The 25,660-nt window shown below is 38.2% G+C and overlaps 3 protein-coding genes across 3 annotated transcripts; 1 reads left to right on the top strand and 2 right to left on the bottom strand.

The window, feature by feature from the left end:
* The first annotated feature begins 5,125 nt into the window (after positions 1-5,125).
* LOC114163175 (calcium-dependent protein kinase SK5-like) lies at positions 5,126-9,583 on the top strand. Its single transcript, XM_028047313.1, has 7 exons — positions 5,126-5,795; positions 6,324-6,467; positions 6,568-6,720; positions 6,798-6,913; positions 8,752-8,919; positions 9,000-9,224; positions 9,314-9,583. The coding sequence occupies exons 1-7, from the start codon at positions 5,243-5,245 to the stop codon at positions 9,446-9,448; spliced, it is 1,494 nt and encodes a 497-aa protein (XP_027903114.1). The 5' UTR covers positions 5,126-5,242; the 3' UTR covers positions 9,449-9,583.
* Positions 9,584-9,673: 90 nt separating this feature from the next.
* LOC114163176 (acyl-coenzyme A thioesterase 13-like) lies at positions 9,674-11,139 on the bottom strand. Its single transcript, XM_028047314.1, has 3 exons — positions 10,873-11,139; positions 10,639-10,788; positions 9,674-10,073 (listed from the first exon to the last, which is right to left on the bottom strand). Exons 1-3 carry the CDS (start codon positions 11,041-11,043, stop codon positions 9,930-9,932), a joined length of 465 nt encoding a protein of 154 aa, XP_027903115.1. The 5' UTR covers positions 11,044-11,139; the 3' UTR covers positions 9,674-9,929.
* An 11,530-nt stretch (positions 11,140-22,669) lies between these two features.
* On the bottom strand, positions 22,670-25,281 carry LOC114195873 (protein phosphatase 1 regulatory subunit INH3-like). The gene has a single exon (XM_028086300.1). It carries the CDS (start codon positions 23,254-23,256, stop codon positions 22,894-22,896), a length of 363 nt encoding a protein of 120 aa, XP_027942101.1. The 5' UTR covers positions 23,257-25,281; the 3' UTR covers positions 22,670-22,893.
* Positions 25,282-25,660: the final 379 nt, after the last annotated feature.

Genomic DNA, 25,660 nt, shown 5'->3' with positions numbered 1-25,660 from the left:
ATATATATATATATATATACTTATTTTCTTGATAAATATTATCCAAACTCTTATTCAAGTGAAAATGCCATTTTTGGTATCCCATCACTTATTGATCTTTTAGAGGCATACTTTGAAGAAGAAAAGGAATCAAAATTTCTTTAGTTTAAGTAATCTTTCTTCTTATAATTGTATGCAAAACTTACGAAATAAGATAAGATTTAAGTTAAAATATGAGTTTCATAAAATTCTTTTAAACACAATAAAGATCAGGGTAAAGGAAATCTATGAATACATATTTAATTACCACTAGTGTAGAAACAATGTTCAACGACACCAAATATCAACGGTTCCAACGACATGTTGTGGAAAAAAAGGCGATGGCTTTTTTTGTAAATAGTTGGACAAAAACAACAACGATTTTACCCCAAATCGTCGTTGATGTGACAGAGCGTACCGCTATATCGTTTTGCTCTTATCATAGACCTCATCCCCCTTATTTGAAGAGCATAATTGATACATAAGTTTTTTTCAATAAATGCCTTCATTTATACATTAATCTTGAATATATAATCTCATGTTTTGTATTGATTATTTTAACTTTTGTACTTTTAATGGACAAAGTATATTGAGTGGTAGATCGACTGTCAATACTAAAAAGGGCACTTGGATTTCCCTCCAGGTACTTATACTATATATATCATTTATTTACTTAGTATTGTCATGTGTATTTATAACTAAATACAATTACTGTCACTGTAGTGTAATAAACAAACTGGGAGCTTTGAGTGTGGCTATTATGCGATGCAATGGATGACAACAATTGTTCAAGGCAATTATGAAAGTGGTTGGGATGTGGTAATATACTAACTTATTTCATGTACTAATTTTAACTTAACATAATTTACATATGTATCGCTATTAATTTTTCCAACACTTTTGTAGAAATTCAATGAACCAAGTCCAATGGATTCAAGAGCAATAACTTATGTTCAAAAAGCGTAGACAAAGTACTTTCTATAGATTATAACTATATCTGGATTGAAACTTTATCTGAATAGGAATTTTGTTTTTGCATTGGGTCTATTTTTCTGAATTGCAGGTTCATATAAGACATTAAACAAAGCTCACTTTCTTAAAAAATAACCATAATTAACGACGGTTATGACCATAACCGTTGTTAAAACAAGTCTAATCCACGACGGTTGGTGCCAAAACCATCGTCGTTACTCTTTGGACTTCTAGTCCAAGTCCAAACCCATATTGTTGTCGTTCATAGTTCAATGACGGCTCTTCAAACTGTGATCATATTAGTTAATAATGACGACAGTTATAAAATTGTCGTTGTTGTTTGCTGCTTTTAACGAAGACTTAATCAACGATGGATTTGGAATCGTCTTCATAGGCTTTGGTTAGCTATCATGGATAAGCATTGCTAGAGTAGTGTACTATAGTTAAACAAAACACTATTATCATTTTGTAATATTTTTCAACTTATTAGTTTAATATATTTTTATATATAATTTTTTTAAGTACAATTACAATATAAATAAATATATATCTTAAGTTAAAAATTACATTAAAAAAGATAAGGAACCTTGAAAAATGTTGTATTAAAATAAATTTGAATAGTAATGATTTAAGTCTAGGTGGTAATAGAATTGACAAAAAGATGTGGTATTTTAAAAATTATTGGGATGTTATATAAACATCTCCAATTGCATGAAAATGACATGTTAGTTTCATACATTGAATATGCCAAATTCCCATCCCAAAAGCCATTAAATGAAAATCACCTGTGCCAAAATGTAAGAGCTCCACTTGGGCCCAGTTTCATCAATGGTATACAAATTATTCATGTTATGCTTATACAAATTTAAAAAAAAAAAATGATTTATCAAATCTTTATTAAACACACTTATTGAACAGCAATGACTCGTTTTTTTTTTCTCATAATAAAAAAGAAAATGTGTGATTTTTTAGAGGTCATGAATGAAAAAGAAAAAATAGGGTGAGTGCTCAATTTGATGTGATGAATTAATGTATCACCCATATATCCATGCTACGCACATGCAACGTTATATGTAGATAAAGTTGCTGGATTTTCATTCCTTGTCAAAAGGTAGGTTGTCTTTTCAGCCAAATCATGTTCCTAAACCAAGCACATACCTACCTTATTTTTCTCTATGACTGTTAGTTCGAAACAAGTTAGAATTCTTTTTTTTTTTAGTTTTTATATTACCGGTGATAAAATGAATTTATATTATATAAATATATAAATAGGTGTAAGTTTTATTTTATAAATTAATTTTATAGATTTAAAGTTGATTATTTAAAATAATATTAAAATTGTTTAAAAATTATTCTACGAAAATTTATAATTTGCTAAATTTATTATATCACTTGTTACTATCTAATTTTATGTTTGCAATATATATATATATATATATATATATATATATATATATATATATATATATATATATATATATATTGACAATATAAAAAAATGGTTGAACATTTCATATTTATAAATCTTACTTGATAAATTAATTTTGTAAGATATTTTTGTAATATGTCTAAATAACATCGAAACTTCATAGGCCAATATCTCCTAAAAGAAATGGTAAGGAAACTAGTGTGTTTTCTAGGATTAGTTGTTTTTTCTTTTTTTCTTTTTTTCTTTTTTTCTATTATCTCTTAAATAGAAATAGAACTAAACATGTTGAGATCAATAATTATATATACACTCGTCAATAAAACAATCTAATCTAATGGTATTTTTTATATTTGAAAATAAATTCAATATCACAACACCTTTGTGTTAGCAACACAATAAAACTCATCAAGAACTATTAAGAAAATCGATTAGTGTACATTAGTATTTTTCAAATATATAATCATAGAGACTAATTAAAAAGTTGGGTAGTAATCGCATTACTATGTAAAAAAGGTATATACCTTTTTTCCTTTAATCTTAACCATATAAATGTAATATATTGATTTATGTGTCTATCATCACAGATTTAAGTTTAGATTTTTCATGAACACAAAAGGACATATATGAGAGGCCTGTCGTATCAACTTCTTTAAACAAAATATCTTTGATAGATTATTATTAATATATATATATATAATTTAACTATTTAACTTGTAAGTCTTCAGGTTGTTATAAGTTATCATTTTTAATTTTACAAAACAAATCAATTACATCTGAACAAATAAACATATAGGAGTTTATTAATTATATTGCATATTTTTAACTTAATCTCCATTTTAGTTTTAAATAAATAAATCGTAATAAAATAAAGTAAGAGATCCATGGTGTTTATCAGGACAAACTAGAAGACAAAAATTGTATTAGTAAAAAAAGTAAAAGAAGATTAACAAAAAAGTATAAGATAGCTTTACTTTTATAGAAAGAAAAAAAAACATCAAAGATATAACTTTTTGAGAGACAGAAATTTCAATAAGTGATTTTATAAATGGAAATAAATAATTTAAAATACACCGACTTGTAACTCAGACTTTCGTCTTCTTTCAGCCACCATGTGACCATTGCATGTAATTTCACATCTTCTTATATGTTTGGATGTTATTTTTTCTCAACTTTTGAATTCTATTATCTTTTATACATATTTTTTAAATTTTCTCACATGAACCCCTTTTCATATTTTTAGATTTCAAACATATTTAAATGTTAAATAAATAATTTGAAATTGTATAAAAATATATTATTGCTGAAAATTATTCCTGTTTTAATACTTGAACCGTCTGGGATAAATCAATATGAGCTTCGAGATAAAAAATAAAAAAACTGTTTACCATGGAGTAAACAAAATTAGAAAAAAAATACGTATAATTAATTTATAGCAAAAAGTGTCATGTATCCTCATTGAAATCATTGTAAATAAATTTTAATTGTAAATCATTTGGTCAAAGAGAATAAAAATGCAATATTTATAATTGCTCAATCAATTTTACAATACATGAATTAAAACACATACACCATATGTATCTATATTTTTTACTACAAATAATTAATTAATTTTAGAAAATAATTAAATTTAAATAAATAATTACTTAAAAGAATAAAATTATTCAATTTAAAAAATAGTTAAATTGTAATACACATCCACTAAAGAATTAAAAAAAATAATTATTTTAATTTAGAAAACAATTACTTACGAAAGCAAAATTAAAAAAAATTGTAAACACTGATAAATATGTTAACCTTATTGCAGTAACATTAATTATCCTATAATAAGTTATAATCGAATCGTAATATTTATAATTTTTAGTACATAAATTGTTGGATCTTGACTAAATTTTTGACCTAGTAATAAACCTTCAATTCGACCATTGATACGAGAGTCCGCTTTTAGAAAATTATTGAAATATATTTATATATTTTCAGATATATGTATTACCAGAAAAAAAAAGTATGTATACGAAAGAGTGAATTTCGTATCTTATATTTCAAGAACATAAATTATTATCCATGATAATAACTTATTTTAATTACTTTTACTTTTAATTAGTTGCATTTTATATATTTAAAAGAAATCAGTAAATACCTATCCAACACGTGAAAATGTTATTTATTGAGAACGCAAAATTACACCTAAATTTTATTTTGCTTGAAATCTAACTCGTTAATTGTAGTGTGCCCGAACTCTGAAGTAATTTCCTAACAACTTAGTACATGAATTACTGTCAAATATAATGTTGTTTTATTGTTGACATATTATTATTTGATTAGGGAGACTATTTTTGAGAAAAGTTACATAACTTTACTTAATTTAAACTAATTTTTTCATAATTTTTTTAATACATAAAAATTAAGAGAAGTTATGTTAGTTTTTGCAGAAAAAAAAGTAATTGCATCCCTGTCCTAACCCTATTCAGACTTAGTTTAAGTATTTATTAAAATCAACAAGCTAAATAAATGTACTATTGTTCTTCCTTAGGAAAATAGTTAACAATTCTTGCAGGTATGAATAAAAACAGTTTTTCTTACAATTATGTATAACTTGAATTTGTATTTTTTTATTTTTTTTGTGAGACCTTAACATAGAAAAGTAGTATAAAAACAGAAGCTTAGCGTGTCTTAGGTGGTAAGACTCGAAGTCACGCACACAAAACACAGAAATTGTTTTTATTTTAATTTTTATTTGTTTTAAATTTTTACCGGGTCTTCCTTTCTTCATTGGTTTCTCTTTATCTGAGTCAGAGAGAGAGAGAGAGAGAGAGAGTGTTGGCAATGTCGAAGTCTCAGGCGGGTAGCGGTGCGGGCGCAGCGAAGACTGCGTGGGTGCTGCCGTACAGAACCGAGAACCTTAGGGAGGTGTACACGCTGGGGCGGAAGCTGGGTCAGGGGCAATTCGGCACGACGTTCCTGTGCACGCACAACGCCACGGGTCGCACCTTCGCCTGCAAGTCAATCCCGAAGCGGAAGCTTCTGTGCAAGGAGGACTACGAGGACGTTTGGAGGGAGATTCAGATAATGCACCATCTCTCGGAACACCCTAACGTGGTGAGGATCCACGGCACCTACGAGGACACCTCCTCCGTCCACCTCGTCATGGAGCTCTGCGAGGGAGGCGAGCTCTTCGACAGGATCGTTCAGAAGGGCCACTACAGTGAGCGTCAGGCCGCCAACCTCATCAAGACCATTCTTGAGGTTGTCGAGGCTTGTCACTCCCTTGGAGTCATGCACAGGGACCTCAAGCCCGAGAACTTTCTCTTCGACACTGTTGAGGAAGATGCCAAGCTCAAAACCACCGATTTTGGTCTCTCTGTCTTTTACAAGCCAGGTTAGCTTCCGATCTATTTCATTCCTCATTCACTGCGATCTCACTTTACTTTTCTCAATAACCTCGTTTCCATTTTTTCTTATCTTTCCCTTCATTCATGCTCACTCATTGTTTAATTTCGATCCATCTTGCTGCTTGGAATCCGAAAAACATAATTCATATTTTAGAATTTCTTATCTTTTCTTAGTGCTTTAGTGGTTGTTGAGATTTTCATTAAATGGTGATATAATAAGCCTATTTATTCAGTACTCTTTTTCTGTAAAAGCAGCAATTGTTGGTCTGAATTCTATTTTTGTCTCGTAGATTGAATTGAAATCACGATCTTTATGTTTTGGGAGATGTATAAAAAGTGAATTTTATTTTTATGGTTTTTATCGGGTTCAACGGAGATGAAGCCAGAAAGGTAATATGGTGTATATCAGGAACCAGCAATCATTATGAGTATCTATAACACAATGATTACGAGATAATCTGGAATCCCTTCCACATTGTGCATGGTTAACACAGTGATGTACTTTTCATTTTCAGGTGAGACCTTCTGTGACGTTGTTGGAAGCCCGTACTATGTTGCCCCAGAGGTGTTGCGTAAGCATTATGGACCTGAATCAGATGTTTGGAGTGCTGGTGTTATTTTGTACATCTTATTAAGTGGGGTGCCACCATTTTGGGCTGGTAATTACATGTCACCTGCACCTTAAATTATCAATTGTTTTCTTCGTGTGTGTATCCTTCATCGTTACTGATACTTGTCTGGCATTTTTGTCACCTCCAGAAACTGAACAGGGGATTTTCCGACAGATTTTACTAGGAAGACTTGATTTTCAGTCCGAGCCATGGCCCAGCATTTCAGACAGTGCCAAGGATCTGATTCGAAAAATGCTTGATAGGAATCCAAAGACAAGGCTCACAGCTCACAAAGTACTCTGTGAGTCTATTCAACTTCTTTTATATTGAGCAAGCAAGTAGCATGATTTGAATGAATGTGTGTGGTTTCTGTGTCAGGTCATCCATGGATTGTTGATGACAACCTTGCACCAGATAAACCTCTTGATTCTGCTGTTTTATCACGCCTGAAGCAGTTCTCTGCAATGAATAAACTTAAAAAGATGGCTTTACGAGTAAGACTGCAAACCTTTTTAGTTGGGCGTAATGATTTCTGTGTGCTGAGTGCCCACTATTTAAAAACAATTTAATCTCTTTAGAATATCCTTTTTCTTAATTATATGCATTTTTTGTAGGAATTTGGTTAATTATAATTTCTCTTAACTTTTTATTTTAAAGAATCACTCGTTTTTAGTTTTTAATTTACTAATTAAAATTTATAATATCATGACTCCTTCATGGTGGGAATGGATGGATATTTTCATTTGCAATGTGAAGTATAGTGAGATCTTGGTAGTGGACCATTTTATCATGGTTATGATTGAAGATGGATTTTGCTAACGTAAATTACTGAATTGATTATATCAGTACTATGAGCATATAATATAATGAATGGTTAAAGAAGGTGTAATACTTTTAGTTTGGAGTTACCATAGTGTAATTTGATCATTTTCTACATATGTAGATATATTTAGTAAGAATGGTATTTTAATACGAGTGAAAGAAATAAGTAAAGAGAAAGGTACAATTTAATGTTATGTGATTACTTAAAAAAATGTTTTGTTATTTTTATAATAAATATTTCCCATACATTGAGTGTGTTTTTATCTTGATAGTTTATAATATAACAATCAATAGTTATTTTTCATAGTGTAATTTGAACTTTATTTTTTTATTCTCTTTGGTTATGGGCTTTTGGTACAATAAGAGATATCTTATGCAAAGTAATGTAGTGCAGTTAGTGTCATAATAAAAACTTATTATTGTATGTATATTATTTATCTTCAAATGTTTTGCATTTTATGTTGTATGATTTGTCATTATTTTATTTTTCAGTACAACATTGGTATAATAAATGTCTTTAATTTATACTTTTTTTTATTTAGTCTGCTTCTTGGTCGAATGGAAAGAAGAATTTGATAGGAAAACGTTTAAAATCAACCATATTAAAAATCTTTTTTCTTTTATTATTTTGGACTCCCTCAATTTTTTTTGTTAAAGTTTCGCCGCTGGTGCAAACTGTTGCTTCCTTATCATAAGGCCTTTGGGAATTGCCTATACATTCATTAAAAGGTTTTTTGATTCTAGAGATTAATAAAATGCATGACAATATTTTTATCTCATTCAACAACAACGATGCCAGAGCTTCTTAATTTTTGCTGAAGTTTTATGAGGTTGTCTTAGATGGTTGTAGGGGATACCTACCTTGTTTGGCATATGAATGTGTTTTTGCCTGCAGGAACAAATTTTGAATTTGAAGAATTTTTTTTGCAGTGAATATGATTAATGGCTTTTTATATGTACACGTTGTACTCTTGTTAAAAACACATTAAATCAAGATTAACTCTTGCTCAGGCTCTTGACGACCCTTATTACCAAAGCAAGAGCAAGGGCATAATGTACATATGGTCGAAGTGGAGGCTAATGTCTTTTATCAGTAGCTGTCATCAATTAGATGAATTTCATTGATGAGTTTTCGATATGGACCAAAGACATCTTCAACCTGACACAGTTGTATTGTTTTCATGTGGCTTGCAGGGTTTCAGTTCTGAAGGAACTTGACCTTGTTCTACATTTGGCATGATTATTATCTACAACTGTTTCTTTACGTCGGTTTTTTTTTTTCTGATATTTTTTATCAATGCCAATTTTCTATGTTGTACATCAGTTGAATTGTCACTTTCTTCCCAGCCTCGGGCCATGATTGTGTTTCTTAGTTTGAGTATTAAATTTTTTCAAGTTTTTCAGCTTTGACTTAATGGCTTGGTTTTGGAATGGGAAGTTGAAATCCATTTCCTAGTCTTCCATGTGAAATCCTAATACCGTGATATTTACAATTTTGTATGGTTTGAAGGTTATTGCGGAGAGGCTCTCTGAGGAAGAAATTGGTGGTCTGAAGGAGTTATTCAAGATGATCGATGCAGATAACAGTGGAACTATAACATTTGATGAGCTAAAAGAAGGGTTAAAGCGGGTAGGATCTGATCTAATGGAGTCTGAAATCAAGGATCTCATGGATGCAGTAAGACCCTTTACTTTGTTATCTGTGCTGTTTTGCATCCAATATTTGGTTCTGATGTATGATCTTGCACGTGGTTACAGGCAGATATTGATAACAGTGGGACACTTGACTATGGTGAATTCATTGCTGCTACGGTTCACTTGAATAAGTTGGAGAGGGAGGAAAATCTGGTGTCAGCTTTCTCCTATTTTGACAAAGATGGAAGTGGTTACATAACCATTGATGAGATACAACAGGCTTGTAAGGATTTCGGTTTGGAGGATGTCCATATTGATGAAATTGTCAAGGAAATTGATCAAGACAACGTAAGTATTCGTTTCTGTTTGTGGTTGTCGTAAGTTTCTGCAACACTTGATTATAAGGTTGGGTTGTTAATGGAAGATTTGTCGTGCAGGATGGACAGATAGATTATGGGGAATTCGCTGCCATGATGAGAAAGGGCAATGGAGGAATCGGCAGGCGAACCATGAGGAGCACCCTCAACTTCAGAGATGCTCTGGGAATTATAGGACATGGCTCTCATGATTAAATAATTGTACCTTAAATAACTTTTGTCATGAAATTTTGAACAAGAAAAACTTTGGTGAGCATGGACAACTTCAGTAGCCTGACCAAAACTTGCATTTATGAATACACCCATGGATAAAAAAAATTACCTTCACTACCTGTATAGTTTTAGAAAAGGAAAAGAATTGGACGCCTTTATATTTTTCACTTTAACTTTTACACATGACGAGATAAGTGTGGTTAAATGAAGATTCAAGTAAAAATGATTATCTTGAGTCAAATAATATATACATAATCAAAATCAAAAGGTAGAGAACAACTTCGAGCATACATTGTCCTCATCGTTTAACAATAACAAGAACTGGTACAGAAAATTCAAAGTAATTGAAGTAATTGTTTGAGATGGAGGAAACTTAATCAGAAGGGTAATTTGGTATGTATTTGGTACAGAAGGGCGATACAACATTTAACTTGAACCGTTTATTTGGGTGCAATTTGGTCCTTCAAAGTTTACTGGAAGCAGGAATAAATTTGGTATGACGCCCCTGGGCAAAAATTTTGCCAGTTTTTTTCTTCTTGAACTCTACGCTTATAACAGCAACAACCTTCCCAACACGCAATGCTCTGGCCTCGATCTCAATCTCCTCCTAACATAACAATGCAAAACTATTGTTACTGCACTAATATTTTTGCATTACATCCATTATCAGAAACCACAATAACAACTCCATAAATTCCACTCAAAGAATAGACCATGTCAACCAATCAAGTTCTCCTACACACCACACCCACACTCACCTACTTTAACATAGAAAAGACAAAGATTTTTACTTTTCTGCTAATCATTTGCAAAATAGTTCCCAAATCATCAGAGAATTTAGTTAAGGTAACCAAGTCCAGAACTTGAGCAACGTGTTTGGTCAAAACTACACATTTCAGCAACCAAGTCTCAGAATACATACTAAACTAATGTTCTTCTAACGCCACTGTTACTCAATTCAATACAATGTGACAGACAGTCCAAGGAAGAAACACCAAAGATGATTCATTCACACACGAAAACTTTCCGAAGAGCAATTAATGGAACAAAAATCAATCACTCAAACCAAACCTGACCCCATTACTATGATTCATTATCAAGTCAATGGATCATTATAACAAATCACAAATCACAAATCAATAATCAAAAGAGATGGATAGGTGGTGAGATACATCGACATAGGCAGCATCCACGTAGGAAACATTAATCTCAACGGAAACCCCCGTATTGGGACCTGTGAACCCAACGGTGGGAATCACGGCGGACCCCACCACATCCACCAGCGCAGCGGTGGCACCACCGTGCAACGTATTGCCAGCGTTCTGCACAAACAAAATCCCATAAAAGAATTAAAACGAGAAAAAATAAAAATGAAAGAAGAAAAAGGTGTGAGCAAGTGCACGTACGAGTAAACGTTGTGGTATCTTCATGGAACAGAGAATGCGACCAGGTTCGATGAGATCAACCTTAAGCGAATTCATTATTAAGGGTTCCAGAAACCTCGGTGGTAACCCATCAACCTCCGATGATGTTCCCACTCCTTTCTCCAAGTACCTCTTCACTGCATCCAAGTCCATTTTCACTCTCTCCCAATCCAATTCCAAGCTTCTCCTAAATTATTTTGGTTCTTTTATATGTTCCCAAAATTTCACTTTTTTCTTCCTTCCCCAAAGTTGACTTTTGATCCTTCATTCTAATTATTAGGTTTAAATATTCTTTTTTCCTCATTTTCGTAGTGTTTGTTGTGGATGACCCTCGTTTTGACACAGAATATTTAAAATGATCTCCATTTTTACAGAATGTTTAAAATGATCCTCATTTTCGCAATTCGTATTTTATTTTGTCATTTTCTGTAATGCTGTTTAAATCATTAACGGAACATTATACAGGTGATACGATTTGTATTAGGGTGTGTTACGTGTACTGTACAGGTGTGTGTAATTAGATATTTGGGGATAAATAAGTGAGCTAGGGTTTGGGTAAGGAATGTTTGGGCAGTTTGTGAGTTTTGGCAATCTTGTTCCTCCATTCCCAATTGGTGTTGTTGCAATCTTCTTCCTCCTGCAATCCCATTATATAGGTATGTTACGGTCCCAATCTTCGTGCACTGTTGGTGGTTCCACGAGAAATGGATTAACCCTGAGTTGTAGCTACTGAGAGATGACAGCTTTGAGGATGGCAAGAACTCCAAAGAATATTGGTAGAAAATTTTGGGTACAATCTGTTTTTATTTTTGTGTTAATAATAAATTGGTTTTATTTTGTGGTTTATTGATTTACAAAGTGGTGGTTCCAATAATGTGGGCTGCAACTTTTTCAAACGGTGGTGTTGATGAAAAGTATGTCATCATCATGACACAAATGAGGCAGATTAATGATTTGGAGAAGTCATTAAAGGTTGCTGAGAAGAGGCTGCAATTAGTAATAGGGTTCACTTGTGTTGTTATTATATTATTCGTACGGTTGTTGTGTGTAATCTTTTAAAGTCCAATCTATTTTGTATTATTGTTAAACGAATAAATGAATTAGTTTGATTATGTTGATATTAGTCCTAACATGTTCAAAATGACATCTTAATTTGAGCATTGAAGTAAGTGATATTGATCTAAGCTTGGAAAAAATTAGATTGATGTAAGTCTGGAAGAAGTTAAATTCATAACGTTAATTCATCCTCATCAAAATGCACTACATCAATGTTTGGCAAAAGTCAAAAGTGAAATTGAACGAAGTTTAAGGAAAGTCAAGATGTAGTACATCAATAATGAATTCTACATCAGAAATTCCAAAAATAACTAAGACGTTTGTAACTGCTATCATGACCTCCTCCTAATATGTAATTTCATCCTAAACTGCTAAGATGGTTCTTTTGGTGTTGGTAGTGGTGCTGCTTGACTCTCCACTTCATTCCTTGGTGGTTGAGTTGTTTGAGTTTCAGCAGTTGGTGCATTCTCAACAGTTGGTGCATTCTCAACAGTTGGTGCATTCTCAGCGGTTTGGGCATCTGGTGGAGTCTCAGCAGGTAATTTAGAAACCATGCAGAACATCACATAAATCAAAAGAAAAATAAATCACAAAATAGAATTATGAAAACCATAACACAACCCAGAAAACCATAAACCGACTTACCTCGTTGATGATGATTAATTGGAAAATTGAAATGAAGAGCACAACTGCAATCCAATGATGAAATGACAAGTATTAGCTGCTCCCTCTGCCAATCCGAGCTCAAAAAAGACGAAGATGAAGAAATTTCCCTAATTGCAAAATTTCCCCTAAATTGAAAAAAATTAACGTTAATTAGCCACCTGTACACAGGTAACGGCGTTACAGGAAAGGACCAAATAAAACATGAATTGCGCAAAATGAGGACCATTATAAACATTCTATCAAAATGAGGACCATCCGCAACAAACACTACGAAAATGATGATCAAAAAAGTATTTAAGCCTAATTATTATAATATAATATATTGGAAATCATATACTTATGCCCATTTCACAACAACCCATCTAATAACATAGTAATACCTAACTATTTGAAGTTAAAAATAATAACCATATGAACAAAAATAATCTCATAATTTTACTACCCAATATAAAATAATAAACACACAAATAAATTAGCTTATATAGAATAATAACATTATGAATATAAGCATTGATAAAAAAATAATAATAAAAGTTATACCAATTAAATTTTAACTTAATAAAATAAAATAGTATGATAAAAACTGTAACGTCCCATTTAATTTAATACGTAAAATCAAAGGAAACGTCACGTGATAAAAGCATAACAACGCAGTCCTGGGGTCCTTAATATCACCCCTACAAAACTAGGCACACCACGATGCCGATCAAGGTAGGATAACTGTATACGAATACATCGTAGAATGAAGCGTAGAAATACGGAAAGAAATACATGGGCCGTGGCCCTAAATAAACACGAGGACGACTCCAGCCCAGATGGCTAAGCTACTGGATCACCGCTCCCTTGCTGACCACGAGGACCTCGCCCATCTGCTCCCATCAACCAAGTCGATGATCATCGCAAGAAAGAACAGCCACATACAACACAGACATACAACGAAACGGGTAAGCTAGAGCTAACAACATACATCATGCAGTCAAACCTATTTTCATCATTTCATATCCACATAGCAACCAAAACATGTTATGACTCTTCATCCATTACACTACGACTCGACTCGACTCATCCGGATACGTATAACTTGGTCGGATTCAGCGGATGCTTGCACTTGTGTAGGTACCTCTGCTCGAACCTGAGCTGCTCGATCCCTGAGCCTTGTAATACAAGTGTTATGATGAATCAAAATCTCCCCCACCACAAGGTTAGCCCTTAATGAGTTTCAGGCCTCCTGCTACTCCCACCACAAGAGTCAGTCCGCTCTAAGTGAGACTAACTGGCTCCTCGGAGCGTCAGGATGCAACCTTACCTTGAATCCTTACCTAGTTATACAGATGGGGCACCACCATGGACACCCACTAACAGGGGCCATGGAATTACGTCCCGACCACTGAAGCGTACCCCCAGAAGTCTCGCCTAGAGACCCCCAAGGAATTACACGCTGACACGGACCAACATTCATATTTCATCGATAAGAGAATATTAAATCATGTTTTTCAATCCCATATCAACCCTTGAAATCAAATCCTCATATGCATCACCTCTCAAGTCCATACCTCTGATCATCACCACCCCAATGAGTCTGGGGTCTCATCTCATATCAATCACGTATCCTTTTGTTTCCAACGCATTCATCCATTTCACATGCTAAGCCTCATACCAACCCACTCATTCACAATTCATGAATCATGCCAAAAATATATTACATACTCCATTATATACAAGTCCATCATCACACAATCATGCCCAATCAAAACAGATCACTCGGGAACCATCAAACATCCAATACATAGCACAGTCTCGCCCAGAACCTCGCTCAGGCTGAGGGGTCTCGCTCAGGCGAGACAGGCTCGCTTAGGCGAGCCCCCCATTCGCCTAGGCGAGGATTCGAAGAAAACAAGGGCCTGGGCAACGCGGGATCTCGCTTAAGCGAGATCCCTCTCGCTTGGGCGAGTTGCCTGCTCGCTCAAAAATTGAGCGAGCCGCCCGGGCGACGTTTCGCGCAAAAAACTTAGGCGAGCTCCCTGTTTCATCTCGCCTAGGCGAGATGGACTCGCTTGGGCGAGATTAACAGGTCTCGCCACTGTTCTTCACTGTACGGCCATGATTTCCGGCCAAACATCACATGCAAGGTACTCTCACACACCCAAACGACAGATCCCACCATACATTCAACAAATAACGCACAAACCATTCAAAAAGAGACTCGAAACCATAACCCTAACTTCCCGTACCTGGAAAAGAGCTAATGAAACTTCGACGCGGAACCTTGGAGCACAGTAGCTCGAGCGATGGACCTAAGAACTGGCGGAACAGCGGTGAACATAATGATTTTCGGATTTTAATCGGTGGAAACGAATGTAAAACCTCATAAGGTAAGTACAGTAGGTTAGAGTTACTTACGTGGAGCGGGAATCACTAGTCGAGCTCTCGGGATGGACTGGTTCGAGACAAAGAAACGAAACCCTAGCAGAGGATGTGTGTGTGCGGCGGCTGCTGCCCAAGGCAAGGACAAGGATCCTGAGAAAGTAGGGTACCCTAGGTTTTTAGGGCAGACCTAAGGGTATATATGTTGGGCTGGCCTTAGGCCCAATTACAAGGGCGGCCCACCTACATTAGGGCTGAAACCAAAAACAAATAAAATGGGCCTTACATTCTCCCCAACAAGAAAATTTTCGACCTCGAAAATAAAGACTTACCAGGTAAACAGATGTGGATGTGATTTTCTCATGTCCTCCTCTAACTCCCAAGTCGAGTCACCCGTCCTCTGATCCCAGATGACTTTAACAAGGCTAACACTCTTCCCACGACGTTCCTCAACCTTAATATCCTCAAGAGCTATGGGTGGTACTTCCACTGAGAGGTCTTCTCTGATCTGTATGTCTTCAGCCTCCAACACGTGGGCCGGATCAAATACATACTTCCTCAGCTGTGACACATGAAACACTGGATGAAGGTTCGCCAACTGCGGGGGTAAGGCTATCTCATAAGCCACTGGTCCGATCCTCCTCGTGATCTGATACGGGCCAAGGAACTTAGGTGAAAGCTTCCTTGAGCGGAGAGCCCTCCCCACGCCCGTGGTTCGGGTCACCCTCAGGAACACATGATCTCCTGCTGCAAACTCCAAAGGCCTCCTTCTGCGATCCGCATAAGCCTTCTGCCTACTCTGCGAAGCCAACATCCTATCCCTCACCATCCTCACCTTCTCGGTGGTCTGTGCTAACAACTCGGGTCCGACCAACACTGCCTCTCCATCCTGATACCAACAAAGAGGAGTCCTACACCTTCTGCCATAAAGAGCCTCGTATGGCGCCATGCCAATGCTCGCATGAAAACTGTTGTTGTAGGTGAACTCTATCAAAGGCAACACTTCATCCCAAGCTCCCAGATGGTCCAATATGCATGTCCTCAACAAGTCTTCTAACGAATGGATCATCCTCTCAGACTGGCCATCGGTCTGAGGGTGATACGCTGAACTCATGGTGAGCTTGCTACCCATAGCACTCTGTAACGTCTGCCAAAACCGGGATGTGAATCGTGGGTCTCTGTCGGAAACTATGCTCGAAGGTACTCCATGCAACCTCACAATCTCTTTGACGTACAGCTGGGCCAACTTGGCCATGGACATCCTCAAGTTCATTGCCAGAAAGTGTGCACTTTTGGTCAACCGATCCACTATCACCCAGATAGTGTCATGTCCTCTAAAAGTCCGTGGAAGATGAGTCACGAAATCCATGGAGATGCTGTCCCATTTCCACACTGGTACCTCTAACGACTGTAGAAGGCCACCGGGTCTCTGATGCTCCACCTTCGCCTTCTGACATGTCAGACAGGCGGACACAAACTGAGCCACATCCTTCTTCATCCCCTGCCACCAGAAAGTTTCCTTGAGGTCCTGGTACATCTTAGTCATGCCAGGATGCAAGCTAAGACGACTCTTGTGTCCTTCCTCAAGGATCAACTTTCTCAACTCAGCATCATCCGGTATACATACTCTGCCTCGAAACCTCAGGATGCCATCATCACTCACAGCAAAGTCTCTAGCCTCATCTGATCCAAGCTGCTCTCTAACTCTGTTCAGACTAGCATCTAACAACTGTCTCTCTCTGATCGAGCCCAAGAAGTCACTAGATATAGTAAGGGTACTACACCTAATGAACTCGGACCCCAACTCCACCTGTATCCTCATATCTCTGAACTTCTCTAGTAGCTCTGCCTCTTTTATCATGAGATGTGCTGTGTGCACCGTCTTCCTACTCAAAGCATCTGCCACTACATTTGCCTTCCCCGGATGATATAGAAGCTCGAAGTCGTAGTCCTTCAGGAATTCCATCCACCTCCTTTGCCTCATATTCAGCTCCTTCTGATCAAACAAGTACTTTAAACTCTTGTGGTCACTGAACACCCGAAACTGAGCACCATAAAGATAATGCCTCCAGATTTTCAAGGCGAATACTATCGCTGCCAACTCAAGGTCATGAGTGGGGTAATTACGCTCATGCACCTTAAGCTGCCTCGAAGCATATGCCACAACCTTCTTCTCCTGCATCAAAACACATCCAAGTCCAAGGCGGGAGGCGTCACAGTAGACCTCAAACGGCTTTCCGACATCCGGAATCACAAGTATCGGTGCACTGGTCGGTCTCCTCTTCAGTTCCTGGAAACTCTCCTCACACTTATCCGTCCAGGTGAAGGGTTGGTCCTTCCGGGTAAGCAAAGTCAAAGGTGCCACAATCTTGGAGAATCCCTCTATGAATCTCCTATAGTATCCTGCTAACCCCACAAAGCTCCTGATCTCTGTGGCTGATTTAGGACTTTCCCACTTTACCACGGCCTCGACCTTTGCCGGGTCCACTGCAATCCCCTGGGCAGATATCACATGCCCCAAAAATTGGACTTCGTCCAACCAGAATTCACACTTGGACAACTTGGCATACAACTGCTTCTCTCTCAAAATCCCAAGCACCAACTTCAGGTGTTCTGCATGTTCCTCTTGAGTCCTGGAATAGATAAGGATGTCGTCTATGAAGACCACGACAAACTTATCTAGGAAAGGTCGGAAGATCCTGTTCATGTAATCCATGAACACTGCCGGGGCGTTGGTCACACCGAACGGCATAACCACATACTCATAGTGGCCATACCTCGACCTGAAGGCGGTCTTCTGTACGTCATCAGCCTTTACCAAAATCTGGTGGTACCCTGATCGCAGATCTATCTTCGAAAACACTGAAGACCCATGCAACTGATCCATCAAGTCGTCAATCCTCGGGAGCGGGTACTTGTTCTTGATAGTCATCTTATTCAGCTGCCTGTAGTCCACACACAGACGTGAACTCCCATCTTTCTTCTTCACCAACAACACAGGTGCTCCCCAAGGCGAAGTACTGGGTCGGATGAACTGTTTCTCCATCAGGTCTTCTATCTGTTTCTTGAGCTCTACCAACTCTGCCGGAGCCATGCGATATGGGGCCATCGAGACCGGGCCTGTTCCTGGGACTAGATCAATAGAGAACTCCACCTCTCTACTGGGAGGCAACCCTGGTACCTCCTCCGGAAACACATCCGCAAAGTCTTGGACGACTGGTATCACAGACGTCGTCTCTCCCCTCTCCACCTCCATATGTGTGAAGATCACGTAGCACTGCGCACCGTCCTTTAGCTCTCTCATAACATCCTGGGAGGATACCAGCTCATGCTCCTCCGAGTCGGGAAACAACAGCTTCTTCTCCCGACAATCTATCAGAATGCGATTAGCAGAGAGCCAATCCATCCCTAAGATTACCTCCAACTCCAGTAGAGGTAGGCAGATTAAGTTCACCTTGTACCTGCGCCCCTCTACCTCCACTGGAAGCCTAGCACACAAGGACGACGTCCTGACCAAACCTGACGCCGGAGTAGACACCGCAAGCTCACACTGTAGCTCGCGCACTGGCAAACCCAACCGTTCCACACAAGCAAAAGACACAAAAGAGTGTGTCGCTCCAGAATCATACAACACACAACAAGAAGAACCAGCTATCATGCAACTACCCATAACCAAGTTACCTGAGCCTGATGCTTCAGCTCCTGACATGGCGTACACTCTGCCCGTCGCCTGAGGCCTGTTGCCTCTGTCTCTCCCTTGATGCTGCTGGGGCGTCTGAACTGGAAGGCGTGTCGCTGCCCTGGCAAGGTTGGGACAATCTCTCCCAAAGTGGCCTTCCTTGCCACAGTTGTTGCACCGACGGTAACCCTCCCTACGTGGACACGCACACCTCGGGTGGGGTCCTCCACATGAGTAACACCGAACTCGACCCTGCTGCGGAGGAAGGTTCCTAGACTCCTGAGGCTGATGGTGCGGTCTATCATACGGTCTCCTCCTCTCCTCATGTCGGGGCCTGGACCCAGATGGTCCACCAATCCTCTGAGGCGGCTGAGGCTGCGGTGGGCGCTGGCCTTCCACCTCGCGCTTCGTCTTCTCAATTACTCTGGCCTTCTCTACCAGAGCAGCAAAATCCTTGATGGACAAGGGTGCCATCATCAAGCGAATGTCACCGCGAAGCCCGTTCTCAAACTTCCGGCATCTCCACTCCTCGTCGAGCGGCAGTGTGTAGAAACGGCTGAGGTGTTTAAACCTCTCAGCATACTCTGTGACAGTCTTCCCTCCCTGGGTCAACTGGAGGAACTCCACCTCCTTGGCGTACCGGATGCTGTCTGGGAAGTACTCGGAGAGGAATCTCTCCCTGAAGGTTTCCCATGTCACTGGGTCATCCCTCTCCTCCAGGATGGATCTGGTACTGCTCCACCAATGCTCTGCCTCTCCAGTGAGCATATAGACTGAGAACGCCAATCTGTCCTCCGCGGGGCACATCTTGGCGTCATAAATGCGCTCCAAGTCCTTCAGCCATTGGTCTGCGGCGTCAGGACTAGTCTTCCCATCAAACTTTGCTGGGTGGTGCTTCAAAAAGTCCTCCAAGCTCCACTCCCTGACTGCATGTCGCGGCTCAGGACCAAACACAGGCGTCGTCGTCCTGCTCTCCTCCATCTGGCGGAGGGCCTCCATATGCTGCCAGTGGGCATCCTCAGCAGCTACCCTTGCAGCCTCCATCTGCTGCATCACTGCCTGCTGCTGCTCAAACGACGCCGCCTGACGCTGCATAGATGCTTCGTGCTGCTGCATCATCGCAGCACTCTGCTGAGTCATGGCTGCTACCATCGCCTCCAAGGCTCTGGCGATATCTGGTGTGTCCCCCTGGGATGATTGAGAAGCTCGGCGAGGAGGTGCCATAATCCACTGGCACACAGAAAATCACTTGGTTAGACTCGATAAAGGCAAGAATTTAACTAAGAATACTCAGAAGACACAGAGAAAGCTAAGCGGACATCCAAGTCCACAGACCTAAGGAATGACCGCTCTGATACCATAAATGTAACGTCCCATTTAATTTAATACGTAAAATCAAAGGAAACGTCACGTGATAAAAGCATAACAACGCAGTCCTGGGGTCCTTAATATCACCCCTACAAAACTAGGCACACCACGATGCCGATCAAGGTAGGATAACTGTATACGAATACATCGTAGAATGAATCGTAGAAATACGGAAAGAAATACATGGGTCGTGGCCCTAAATAAACACGAGGACGACTCCAGCCCAGATGGCTAAGCTACTGGATCACCGCTCCCTTGCTGACCACGAGGACCTCGACCATCTGCTCCCATCAACCAAGTCGATGATCATCGCAAGAAAGAACAGCCACATACAACACAGACATACAACGAAACGGGTAAGCTAGAGCTAACAACATACATCATGCAGTCAAACCTATTTTCATCATTTCATATCCACATAGCAACCAAAACATGTTATGACTCTTCATCCATTACACTACGACTCGACTCGACTCATCCGGATACGTATAACTTGGTCGGATTCAGCGGATGCTTGCACTTGTGTGGGTACCTCTGCTCGAACCTGAGCTGCTCGATCCCTGAGCCTTGTAATACAAGTGTTATGATGAATCAAAATCTCCCCCACCACAAGGTTAGCCCTTAATGAGTTTCAGGCCTCCTGCTACTCCCACCACAAGAGTCAGTCCGCTCTAAGTGAGACTAACTGGCTCCTCGAAGCGTCAGGATGCAACCTTACCTTGAATCCTTACCTAGTTATACAGATGGGGCACCACCATGGACACCCACTAACAGGGGCCATGGAATTACGTCCCGACCACTGAAGCGTACCCCCAGAAGTCTCGCCTAGAGACCCCCAAGGAATTACACGCTGACACGGACCAACATTCATATTTCATCGATAAGAGAATATTAAATCATGTTTTTCAATCCCATATCAACCCTTGAAATCAAATCCTCATATGCATCACCTCTCAAGTCCATACCTCTGATCATCACCACCCCAATGAGTCTGGGGTCTCATCTCATATCAATCACGTATCCTTTTGTTTCCAACGCATTCATCCATTTCACATGCTAAGCCTCATACCAACCCACTCATTCACAATTCATGAATCATGCCAAAAATATATTACATACTCCATTATATACAAGTCCATCATCACACAATCATGCCCAATCAAAACAGATCACTCGGGAACCATCAAACATCCAATACATAGCACAGTCTCGCCCAGAACCTCGCTCAGGCTGAGGGGTCTCGCTCAGGCGAGACAGGCTCGCTTAGGCGAGCCCCCCATTCGCCTAGGCGAGGATTCGAAGAAAACAAGGGCCTGGGCAACGCGGGATCTCGCTTAAGCGAGATCCCTCTCGCTTGGGCGAGTTGCCTGCTCGCTCAAAAATTGAGCGAGCCGCCCGGGCGACGTTTCGCGCAAAAAACTTAGGCGAGCTCCCTGTTTCATCTCGCCTAGGCGAGATGGACTCGCTTGGGCGAGATTAACAGGTCTCGCCACTGTTCTTCACTGTACGGCCATGATTTCCGGCCAAACATCACATGCAAGGTACTCTCACACACCCAAACGACAGATCCCACCATACATTCAACAAATAACGCACAAACCATTCAAAAAGAGACTCGAAACCATAACCCTAACTTCCCGTACCTGGAAAAGAGCTAATGAAACTTCGACGCGGAACCTTGGAGCACAGTAGCTCGAGCGATGGACCTAAGAACTGGCGGAACAGCGGTGAACATAATGATTTTCGGATTTTAATCGGTGGAAACGAATGTAAAACCTCATAAGGTAAGTACAGTAGGTTAGAGTTACTTACGTGGAGCGGGAATCACTAGTCGAGCTCTCGGGATGGACTGGTTCGAGACAAAGAAACGAAACCCTAGCAGAGGATGTGTGTGTGCGGTGGCTGCTGCCCAAGGCAAGGACAAAGATCCTGAGAAAGTAGGGTACCCTAGGTTTTTAGGGCAGACCTAAGGGTATATATGTTGGGCTGGCCTTAGGCCCAATTACAAGGGCGGCCCACCTACATTAGGGCTGAAACCAAAAACAAATAAAATGGGCCTTACAAAAACACATAAAATTGTGAAGATTTGAGTTAGTATGATCTGTTTAAAAGGTTCCTAGACGAATGACGTAATTAAATGATTCAGTAATTAAATGCAATAGACAACACATGTAGTATATGAAGATTAGAGGATTACTCTTGTATCCTTTAGTATTGTCTAGTATATCTAGTATATCTAGTATGTCATATCATTTAATGGCTACTAAGCTTATTTGTTAGAAGCATTGTTCATGCATTAAGCGAGTGTCTTCAAATATGAGTTTACTTGTGTCTTCATATATAGGACCTTTTAGCTCTAGTATTACGTTAACATTCGAGTTGTTTTAAGTGAAAAGTTTGTCGTGAAGAAAAATCTCTATGTTGTAATCTCTGGTTTAATGAACCTTCTGCTTGAAGTTCATTAACACATTAATTCGTGTGTGTATGCTTGTTCTTTATGTATCCTCTCTTTTACCTTCCATTGTTTCTAACACTTGCAATATACTCTGTTTCCGGTGTAAGTATGGTACAGTAGAGAAGATAGAAAGGTAAAACAAAAGAATGAATTTTCTTTTCAAAAACACCCTCATTCTTTGAACCCAGGAATTGAGACAAAAATTAGTGAAACTCTTATTCACTACTAAAGTAGGCAACTATTTGTGACACTTAAATTTAAATTGAACATCCTCTAGTTTCAATGTCATAATCATATAATTGCAACCGAAATTAAATAATTATTGAGTTGCAAACCTAAGTTCAACGATTTCACCATTTACTCTACAAATATATGTTTTAGGTTTCATTAATCACCGCTCAGGTGAATCAATTCTCTAGCTTCTTGGGCCAGCTTCATCATGATTCTTACAGCAAAACCTACTATCGTGAGGGCGTTCATCAGAGTGATGATCATCTTCATCGCTGTCATCTTCATCAAAGGGCTTCTCCTTATGGAAGATACAACACCTTTTGGAACTCTTCTTCTGCATGAACTCATTGTCCACGGTGCCCTCTTTCCAACTGACCTTTTTCTTCTTGCGATTGAGGGGGAGGAAAAGTACTTCTTCTGGTTGCTGTTGTTGGTGTTGAGATGAAGAGGTAGATGGCTCAGAGTTTTGAATTGTTATGGTGGTGGTGCCAGTGATGGAAGAGGAAGACATCACTACTGGCCTGGTGGTGGTCGTGCGTCTGTCCATGACTGTTCTCTTAAAGTTCAAGAGATTGGAGAGACAAAAATACTAATTTTGTGGTTGTTTTGTTCCTGTTTGTTCTCCTTCAATTTGTGTTCAACTTAGAATATGAAATAATGTCAATGTTAATAATCAAATTTATTTTGACAAAGTTATGTGTTTCTCAACTTCTTTTGTATTATTTTAGCGTAATGTACCTGTCGCTATCCCATGTCACAAAGTGCTACAACAGGATATAAAAAGGGTCAGTGTCCCTGTTGCTATCCCCAATAAAGTGGGGAATGAAAAAAATAAAACGCAATCACAAATTCAATATTTGATATGCCCTAAATAGCTTGTTTGCACGTTCTAGTATTAAGAAAACAATTGACAGTATGACTAGCTATTGATAAGTTTAGTGGTTTGATCAAGTCTCACTTTTTAAATTTGTTAGTACAAAATTTTACATCTACTCTCTAATTTTGCTACTTAGAAAAGGAAGAATACCAACACTGAAAAGTGGCATAATCTATTCCCAATCTTGAAAACAATCATCAATTCCCCCACCTGTACAAAAGGATCAAAACCTTCCACATCTTAGGCAATATTTAAGGATACCCATATTCCACCACTATACAATCCTGTTATATGAAACCTGCCAAAACCAAAACAAGCCTAGTACAACAATTAAATGAATTCCAACAACTTTGGACAAATCCAAAGATCATTTTATAGTATGTTCATCGCAAAAGGTTTCAAGATCCCGACAAATCCAATGTCAAATAATCACTACAAAGCACAAAACCCAAAAACATAATGTGACCAGCCACTGTTTCGAAACTCCAAATAACAAAACTTTCGAAATTCCAACAACCCTTGAATTGGTTATTCATGGCTAATACATTTGTTAAAATCTGACTAGTCACCTTGATTATAATTCTCATTTCAATTACTTCTTTTTGCATCCACAAGACTAGATTTGAGACAAAAGAGCTAAATTTGACCAACAACTTGTCAATCTTTACATATAAGGTACAAAAAATAAAAAAGGTTATAGAATACGAACCAAATCAAGAATGTATTACATATAAATGAGTAAATAAAGAATGCATAAGGGACTATTTTATTCGTATTAGAATCAATTCAATAATTTTTTATACGTAGGAACCGAACTAAGAGTTTTCATAGAGATATATTTTCCAGGACATATTTAAAATAAACAATATAAAATATAAATATAATATCATATAATTCAAAATGTTATTTATTAAAAAAAGTTTCGTTATCAAAATATAGACCAAAAAAAATTTAGTTGTAGGAATGGCATGTAACATTCACTGGCCAAAAATTAGTCTGGTTCGATTCTAGTCCTATCTCTTTTCCAGAACCCTGTGATTCTTTACCCCCTCCAAAGTACTATTACTTGCTCAATGTTTTGATGAAAAGAATAGTTGGTGTTTTTTAAGTGTCAATCAATTTTGTTTGCAATCGATCTTGCTTATATATACACCCATACATCGAATTTGTCATAATCAACAGAAACTGATAACAAAATTGAAACAACAACATCAATAGCATCTATTTAAGTATTTAGGAGTATTCAAGAATAATTTTCTAGGCATTTGCGCACATTTGTAAGTATCACTTATGGTGGAACAAACAACATAATCAGCATATCATACGATGTAACTAATTCGTTCAAACCTTGTTGGAAAGAATTAAAGATCTTTGGCCGTATGTCCACCGTCATACGTACTAACAGAATTATGCTTTCTCTCTGCACTAAATCAAACACAAGAAAATATCAAGAATTAAAAAAAAATATGAAAAGGAAGGAAAATTGACAAAAACATACAGAATCAGAAATCCAACAGAACAACGAGAAGATCCGTAGCTGATGTAGTTTGATTTAAGACGCGATTAGGGTTCCGTTTTGGATACAAGAAGTTGAGACGCGAATGGGAAAAGGCAGGCTACTGAGAGGCAATTGTTTTTTACCATTTTAGACTCCGTTCACACCTACACTCTCTTAATTGCAACAAAATGAGGAAATGTCAAGTGATAAAAATATCATAATTAAAAAAATACTAAAACTCATTTATCTTTTCGAGTTACTTTTTGAAAATAAAAATTTTACAAAATTAGCAATGTATCTTAGGAATGTATAACGAAAAAAAGAGAACCCACGACCTAAACTTCGCGGCTCACGGCGGAGATGCGGCTAGCACTCAGTGTGGCGTGGTCTGGGTGGGTGTTATGTTTGGGCTTGCGAAGGTTGGGCTTTGGCTGGGTGTTTGGGATGGGCCTGGCATTTTGTGAACTATCCTTGAATAATGAAATATTGGTCTTTTCTTCCTGCACCTCCATAATTTTTTCCTACATTTCCACTGGTCAAATGAAAAGACCATTTTACCACTATCTTATTCCAATC

This window comes from Vigna unguiculata, chromosome 9 (genome assembly GCF_004118075.2).
Source record: "Vigna unguiculata cultivar IT97K-499-35 chromosome 9, ASM411807v1, whole genome shotgun sequence".
In the NCBI taxonomy this organism is placed as follows: Eukaryota; Viridiplantae; Streptophyta; class Magnoliopsida; order Fabales; family Fabaceae; genus Vigna; species Vigna unguiculata.
Note: the sequence above shows the minus strand (reverse complement) of the source record. Positions and strands in the feature narration are given on the sequence as shown.

Coding starts and splice junctions, on each gene's coding strand:
- LOC114195873 (XM_028086300.1), bottom strand. CDS start 23,256: ATGGACAGACGCACGACCACCACCAGGCCAGTAGTGATGTCTTCCTCT.
- LOC114163176 (XM_028047314.1), bottom strand. CDS start 11,043: ATGGACTTGGATGCAGTGAAGAGGTACTTGGAGAAAGGAGTGGGAACA. Junction 10,789..10,872: donor AGATACCACAACGTTTACTC/GTACGTGCACTT, acceptor TTGTTTGTGCAG/AACGCTGGCAATACGTTGCA. Junction 10,074..10,638: donor TGGATGCTGCCTATGTCGAT/GTATCTCACCAC, acceptor TTGTTATGTTAG/GAGGAGATTGAGATCGAGGC.
- LOC114163175 (XM_028047313.1), top strand. CDS start 5,243: ATGTCGAAGTCTCAGGCGGGTAGCGGTGCGGGCGCAGCGAAGACTGCG. Junction 5,796..6,323: donor CTCTGTCTTTTACAAGCCAG/GTTAGCTTCCGA, acceptor TTTCATTTTCAG/GTGAGACCTTCTGTGACGTT. Junction 6,721..6,797: donor CACAGCTCACAAAGTACTCT/GTGAGTCTATTC, acceptor TTTCTGTGTCAG/GTCATCCATGGATTGTTGAT.